This window comes from Xenopus laevis, chromosome 1S (assembly GCF_017654675.1).
Source record: "Xenopus laevis strain J_2021 chromosome 1S, Xenopus_laevis_v10.1, whole genome shotgun sequence".
NCBI classification, from domain to species: domain Eukaryota; kingdom Metazoa; phylum Chordata; class Amphibia; order Anura; family Pipidae; genus Xenopus; species Xenopus laevis.
The window spans coordinates 60,352,859-60,361,129 of record NC_054372.1 but is presented as its reverse complement, the minus strand read 5'-3'; the positions used below and the strand labels follow the sequence as shown (position 1 = coordinate 60,361,129).

Here is an 8,271-nt window from a genome sequence, read left to right as displayed (position 1 = left end):
ATAGGCAGCAGGGGAAAGATTCAGCGAGTGAGAGTTGAGAAAAGGGTTACTATGCATATATGGCCAATCTTCTTTCCCTCTACAGGTGATTGATGGCTTAGAAACTGTGCATGCACAGAATTTGCTTACCCCGGTACATAAACCCTACTGCCAATTTCTGCTTTTTGGTAGTGTATGAGGGTGAAGTTGACACTGTTCTTCTGAGAGACAATGCACTTTAGGGATCCAGTAAGTGGCAATTTAAACCATTTACATATCATAAAGGAAGCATTTTTTTTTTTTTTTACAACTTGTTGTAATGGGTGAAGTTCTTCTTTTGCAAAGTCCTACCACTCTGGTAGGACTTGGTCAAAGGTAATCTTCCCTGTAAAGCTAGTCTTGGGGGTGGTGGGGGGGAATGGACCTATTTTTATGCTGCCTGGTAAAAGTACTATGCCTTTTCTAAGGACTGGTAGTATTCCTTTAGAACAGTCCAGGCTGATGGAGCCATAAAGCCATCTGGAGGATTCTGCCCTTCACGAGCCAATCTGCGCATTCTTGTACCGGATATGAAGTCAAAGTCTTCAGGGCTGCAAAAAGAGGAAAAGAGGGTAGGTTGTGAAAAAAACAAGGAAAAGTATGATTGCATGATAACAGGACTGGTCTACAAATACAGTAAAGATGGCATACACAGGCCGATAAAAGCTGCCTACAGAGCAAGTCAGCAGCTTATTGGCCTGTGTATGTGGCCCTCCGATGGGCTTCCCTGATCGATATCTGGCTGGAAGTCGGCCAGATGCCGATTGGACCGGACTAAAAATCCAGTCAGATCGCGGAACGCATGTTACGTAATTTATGATCCCATCATTGGGCCCTAGGGCCCACGATCAGATCAGTCCAATATCGCCCACCTCAATGTTGGCATATCGGGGAGAGATCCGCTTGTTTGGCAACATCGCCAAATGAGTGTATCTCTCTGTGTATGGCCAGCTTTAGACTGTATAGTGCACAATTTAAACCATTCAAGCCTGTTTTGTCTGTAATTTCCATTCAGTTCGAAAAAGAAGCCAAAAGTCATGGTCAGAAAAACAAAAAGAGTAAGGGGCGTATTTATTAACACTGGAGACCAACAGCACCGGTGATGTTGCCCATAGCAACAAATCAGCTATTAGATCACTGCACCAGAGGCCACCCCTTCAGACTAGAGGAAAAGAACTTTCACTTGAAGCAATGTAGGTGGTTCTTCACAGTGAGGACAGTGTGGTTGCGGAATGGCCTGCCAAATGTAGTGATGGCTGATTCTATTAATGCCACATTTACAAGTGGCATGGACCATTCCTTGAACAAGTCTGAGGACCACAAGAGCATTGGCAGCACTGCTGTCAACCTGTTTTTTTTTTTTTTTGAACTCTGAGAGAAGTGTATCTGCTCCCTGCCCCAGCTCCGTTGATCAGCACAGCTTCTACTTGCATGCAGACACACACACACAGTGGAGTGGAGGTTAGCCAGAAAATGTGAAAGCAGCCATTTTTGGACTGATCTCTGCTCCACTGCATAAGTCTGCATCCAAGTGAAAGGTGGACTTTTCAGTGAAGAAAGTTGGAATGCAGTAATAAGTTATATTCTTGACTTGCAAGTTTTATCATATTACAGGTATGGGACCCGTTATCCAGGATTCTCGGGACCTGGGGTTTTCTGGATCTTTCCGTAATTTGGATCTTCATACTTTAGGGGGCAGATTTAAGGGTCAAATTGAGAATTCAAATTTGAATAAAATTTTTACTATGGTCAAAACTGTCAAATTCAACCAGGGAATTATTCGCCACATAAAGCCTGCCAAATTACTATATAAGTCAATGGGAGAGATGCAGTGACCAATTTAGAGTTGTTTGTAGCCTTCCTGACATTCAAGTTTTTTTTTGGATAACTTGAATCGAGTTTGGTCGAATTCGATTCGAATTTTTGAGTCTGTAAAATTTGTCTGAGTTTAAGATATTTGATTTTTTTCATTTTATTAAATAACCCCAGTCAAATTTCGAGTATATTCGAGTATATACTTGATAAATGTGCCTCTAAGCCTACTAGAAATCCTTTAAACATGAAAAACCCAATAGGCAGGCTTTGCCTCCAATAAGGATTAATTATATCTTAGTTTGGATCAAGTACAAAGTACAGTTTTATTATTACAGAAAAAAAAAGGAAATATTTTTTTCAAATTTGGATTATTTGGATAAAATGGAGTCTATGGAAGACAGCCATTCCGCAGTTTGGAAATTTCTGGATAACTGGTTTCCGGAATAAAAAGTGCATTTCCAAATTAGCAAATGAAAGTAAAATAATAAGCTTAGACTGATTATAGGTGAATTCCCAATGCTGTTGTTATTGCACATTACAATCAAAGAAACACAAGAAAGTGACATAACTTTCTTATTTTGTAACATACACACACATTTCTATCTATCGCTTTTAAAGAAATGATTTATTAATAAGATTGAGCTATGCAAACATAGTTCAAATCAGGCACACAGGAGGAAAACTGGAATGAAAAACAGCAAGAAGACTGACAAACCACTAGTTCACACTTAATCAGCTTAGTATTGTTAAGACATATGTGGCGAACTAAAATGAAACCCTAGGTCCCTGCAGCATGGCAACAAATATGCAGAAGTGAAGATCACTTAATCCATTACGGAGCCTAGTATTTGACACACAGGCAGGCACCTGTTTTACGTGGGAGCTAAGAATTCCAGAATTTGAGAACTTGGATAACAATAGGAATGACATTGATTTCTCTTCAAACCTCAGTAATGGTGGTCTAACCACACAAACTGGAAATACACTGTACCACATTAAAGAATATTTGGCTGCATGTCTCTGGAAAGGCTTTTTCAGATTAAGGAAAATAAGAGACAGACTAGTTTTGTTCTTACCTCATCCCTCGCTATAATATATCTGTCACCACACTACATTTCTTAAATGTCTCTTCTAACATCAGTTACACTGCACAAGATGGGTTCATGGTCTTGTTTACAGCATTATGTTTTTAAAGTAAAACCACCTATTTTCTGTAGGCTAAATGTTAAGGGCACGTTGCTTTGTAAACATCTGATACGGGAAAGGGATTCTGAAGTCTGAAACAATACTTTCCCAGGGCTCCTGCATGGTTTCCAAAGAGGACATTTCCAAGATGACATTTCATCCCCATTTTTACCTAGTTTATATTCCAAGTCAAAATAAGAATGAGCTGCCTCGTGAGCAGTTTATCTAATAGTCCTATTGAAGCCAAATTTATAACTAACCGTAAATTAAAGATTACTTGGGGGGGGGGGGCTTTAAAGTGAAAGTTAAAACCCAAAGAGGTCTGCGCCAAGAACTTAGGTCATCAGTCTTGAAAAATGCTTAAAGGAAAACTATACCCCGAAACAATGTAGGTTCTCTATAAAAATATATTGCATAAAACAGCTCATATGTAAAACCCTACTTCATGTTAATAAACCATTTTCATAATAATATACTTTTTTTAGTAGTATGTGCCATTTGGTAATCATAAATAGAAAAGTGGCATTTTAAAAAATAAGGGCTGTCTCGTACGATGGCGCACACAAACAATCCAAACAAACCATGTTAGGTCACATGAGCCAATTAACAGACAGAGTTCTGTCTTTTGCTTCTACACTTCTTCCTGTTACAGTTAGAGTCGTAGTATTTCTGGTCAGGTGATCTCTGAGGCAGCACATGGACCATCACAAAATGGTGGCTCAAGGCAAGAGATGTAAAAGGGCAAGATTTACTAAAATATATAAACCAGTTTGGTAAGATTCTTTAATATGCCACTTAATATGATATAAACTATATGTTGCTTAAGCTAATTTTCGGGATATAGTTTTCCTTTAAAGAGATTCTAGTATAACAAAGGATCAAATAATTATCATTTAGGTTCCATATTTCTTCTCTGTTATTTTAAAAGTAATTTTATTTTAAAACCTTCTATAGCTGCAAGAAAAACAAACTTATTTGGGATTCAACTAATGCTCTATTACAAGTTGTATTTTAGTCATACCTGAAAAGAAATGTCACACATAAATTTCAAAATGGTGTTCAGCACAAGTAAAAATTTGCCTTCTTTTTACAATATCAAATATATTGGCGCCCCATCCAGTCACATCCAGCCTGCAACCCCCCTTTTGTAGCCATACATTGAAGTCTGGCTGCTTTGATTGCTTACCTTTGTGAAACTTCAAAAAGGTATCAGAACCGAGATTAACTGCCCTCTGCATTGTTCACACCTCAAATTCAGGCTGTAAATGACCTGCATTGCTCACACTTGTAATCCCATGTATTGTTCACACCTGTAATACTCTATACATATTATAGGGGCAACACTGGCATTGTGTCACTATACATAGTATAGTATGTACTGTTCATTTTAGCGTGGTCATGATAATGTTCCTATCTCCTACCCTGTTCTTGCCAGTGCCTACCTGTTCTAACCCTACCTGTGCGTGCCATTCTCTGCCTGCCCTATGCTGCCTGCGCGTGCCATACTCTGCCTGCGCGTGCCATACTCTGCCTGCGCGTGCCATACTCTGCCTGCGCGTGCCATACTCTGCCTGCGCGTGCCATACTCTGCCTGCGCGTGCCATACTCTGCCTGCGCGTGCCATACTCTGCCTGCGCGTGCCATACTCTGCCTGCGCGTGCCATACTCTGCCTGCGCGTGCCCATACTCTGCCTGCGCGTGCCATACTCTGCCTGCGCGTGCCATACTCTGCCTGCGCGTGCCATACTCTGCCTGCGCGTGCCATACTCTGCCTGCGCGTGCCATACTCTGCCTGCGCGTGCCATACTCTGCCTGCGCGTGCCATACTCTGCCTGCGCGTGCCATACTCTGCCTGCGCGTGCCATACTCTGCCTGCGCGTGCCATACTCTGCCTGGCGCGTGCCATACTCTGCCTGCGCGTGCCATACTCTGCCTGCGCGTGCCATACTCTGCCTGCGCGTGCCATACTCTGCCTGCGCGTGCCATACTCTGCCTGCGCGTGCCATACTCTGCCTGCGCGTGCCATACTCTGCCTGCGCGTGCCATACTCTGCCCTGCGCGTGCCATACTCTGCCTGCGCGTGCCATACTCTGCCTGCGCGTGCCATACTCTGCCTGCGCGTGCCATACTCTGCCTGCGCGTGCCATACTCTGCCTGCGCGTGCCATACTCTGCCTGCGCGTGCCATACTCTGTCTGCCCTATGCTCCTTGTGTGTCCCATACTCTCCTTGCCCTATGCTACCTGTTTGTCCCATGCTCTGCCTGTGTGTGCCATACTCTGTCTGCCTACTCTACTCTGTGGGAGGTGAACCGGTTTGGTATTTGTTAGCACGTGGAAAGACTTGTTAGGGGGCCTACAATGTGTTTAATTATTTGCTGTAAGATGCTGTGCTTTCCACAGGGCAGGAGGTGTCTTTTGGGTTTAAGGCTAGATCGTAATATGACAAAATATTTTCACATATGATGTGATGAGAGAAATCACTGCAGTGAGCCCCAGCCATGTTTTTGTGTGCTACCACCATTGTAGACATCTCTATTCTAAGGCGTCTTGGTGTTTTTTCTTTACGGTTGGTGCTTTTTATTTTTGGATAATAATAATATATAAAGACATACGTTATTTTGCAAAATACATTATTGTGTGTCTGTTAGATCACTGATAGGATTCAATGACAGTCACATGAAATAGTAGGGCTTTGTCCCTCCAGCTGGTGACTTTAATCCAAGTCACCAGCACTCCAGGGATTCCAATCACTACTGGACCTGTCAAATAAACTGCAGCAAGTTGGGAGGGGTACATAGTGTTGAAGAGTCATACATATTGCAGAAGAACCCACACTTAATCTCAGAGATAACAAAAACATTGATTATGAAGCTATGAATGAATAGTTATCTCCTTTCAAATAATATTTTCCAAAAACAGAGGTACTCTGTGGGGGTGTCCGAAATTTACAGTGTGGTGGCTCACAGTGAAATTTTGATGACACTTTATTGAATATTTATTTTTTATTTGTGTCGCTTTTTTTACTTTTGTCATTTTACTTCAGTTGAGGGTTGAGGAAGACCCATAAATACAACTTTTCTCCTGCTCATTTGGTGGCTATCCTTCAGGGGGAGCTGTGGTTCCATGGGTGAAGCTTAGGCCAATCTCATGGGAAAGGGGCTCTTATCCCACCTTGTGGCAAAGGAGGACCAAACTATTCCTTCTGCAGGGGGAGGGGGAAGTAATCTGGCATGCCATAAATAACTTATTAACACATTGCTCTGTTTTAAAGGCAGGTACCTAGCCTTCCATCCTTTCCAATGCTAGCCCTCTATGAGAAGAGCTAGATTTATAAACTCAACAGTACAGGCTGCATTGTGAAAGAGGATTAATGGTGAAATGTTCACACTGAGAGCCTTATGTTAAATTGAATGCAAAATCAGTATAATTTATATCAGAAAGTTGCCCGATGAGAACCTTTGTACCTGTGCTCAGGCTCACACCAGACCATGATGTGCATTTTTGCACAGATACAAATCTCTACAGACAGGAAAAAAAAAATGTTCCACAACATCTACTTTAATTTCACAGAACAATGTGTTTGTATTGAACACAAATTTGGCAATACTGCAAGGCTTTCTATGGAAGAACAAAAACCCACATGGAAAATGTGTGGGATGAATTTTAATCTTGTGACAGCAAATTTTTACTTCAACCCTGATTACTGTACAGATTTGTTATACGGAGTGCTGTTACAGAAATGCCAACATACATATTATGTTCCTTTGGGGATTTGGCAACTAAATATAATTTAGACTGCAGCTGCAGCTCTGAATGGCAGTTAAAGGGGGCCTGTCACCCTAAGATTATAATTCCAAGTTATTTTCTATCATGGTAGTTGAGCAGAATATAATGTAATTATACTACATTTATTATTTAAAATTTGTTTCCTTCAGTTTTGGTGTTACACAATCATAGCACACAGGCAGGAGCCATTTTGTGGACAATGTTATTAAGACAAGTTGTGCATTACCTCAAAATCTTGTGTATGCACCAGAATGGGGGACCTAATGCCTATACACAGTACCCTACAAAATTATAGAGCATTAGATGGGAGGGGTAATGTAAGAGGGCATTAACATCTAGGAAGTGCTGAATGGAAAGTGAAATTAATTGACTCAGGCATAGAGGCAGGGCAGGTAATATTTGTTTACACCTCAGAAATGTAAACACCTTTATAACAGGATCTGGGTTTTTCCCGGATAAGGGATCTTGCCATATTTTGGATTTACATACCTTAAGTCTACTTAAAACTTTGAAACAGTAAATAAACCTGATAGGACTGTTTTGCCTCCAATAAGGATAACCTATAACTTAGTTGGGATCAAGTATAAGGTGCTGGTTTTATTATTACAGAGAAAAAGGTAATCATTATTACAAATTTAAATTATTTCAATAAAATTAAGTTGGCCTTCCCCTAATTCGGAGCTTTACGGATTGCATATCCCATATGTGTTCAGGTATTAAATACGATATCCGGAAACCTGTTATCCATAAAGCTCCGAATTACGGAAGGGCTGTCTCCTGTAGACTCCATTATTATCAAATAATCCAAATTTTTAAAAATTATTTCCTTTTTCTTTGTAATAATAAAACAGTAGCTTGCACTTGATCTCAACTATGCTATAAGTAATCCTTACTGGAAGAAAAAGCAACGTATTGGGTTTAATTAAGGTTTAAACTATTTTCTAGCAGACTTTGAATTATTATCCTAAATACAAATGGTTAGAGTAGACTAAGTGAAATTGCCAGCTACAGGACTATAGTAGTGTGCTTACATCTCAAAATATTTTACACTGACAAGAGAAGGAAGGGTGCAGGCTTCTGTTTAAATGTACATGGTCTTGGATACACTTGTTTAGACACTCGAGAAATCATTCATGCAAATGCCGATATGTCTATAAATCTACTTTACGTTACTCAATTTTGCAGTTTATAGATAATGTTGATTCTTGTTCTTATAGAATTTTTTTTGCCAAATTAAGAGTTAACTCACTTTTCCTCTCAATTCCTCAAAGACAGTCTAGGAATAAAGCATTTATTTCTACTAAATAGCAAGAGAACATTGTCATAAATATTACTATAGCAATATTAATGTCTCCCATAGCATATGCATTCATATCTTTCATACATACATAGCTTTCAAAAGTGCAAGTCATCATTCTAGAGTTAAGAAATAACCCACAAGGACAATAAAAAGATTTGAGACCCTG

At 40.3% G+C, this 8,271-nt stretch overlaps 1 protein-coding gene across 1 annotated transcript in view; it reads right to left on the bottom strand.

The window, feature by feature from the left end:
* Positions 1-293: 293 nt before the first annotated feature.
* The window catches only part of papss1.S (3'-phosphoadenosine 5'-phosphosulfate synthase 1), a 48,562-nt gene continuing 40,584 nt past the window's right edge, over positions 294-8,271 (bottom strand). The window contains exon 12 of the mRNA XM_041575601.1: positions 294-569. Within this exon, the coding sequence (XP_041431535.1) occupies positions 431-569 (139 nt within the window). The 3' untranslated portion in view covers positions 294-430. The remainder of the gene's footprint in view (positions 570-8,271) is intronic.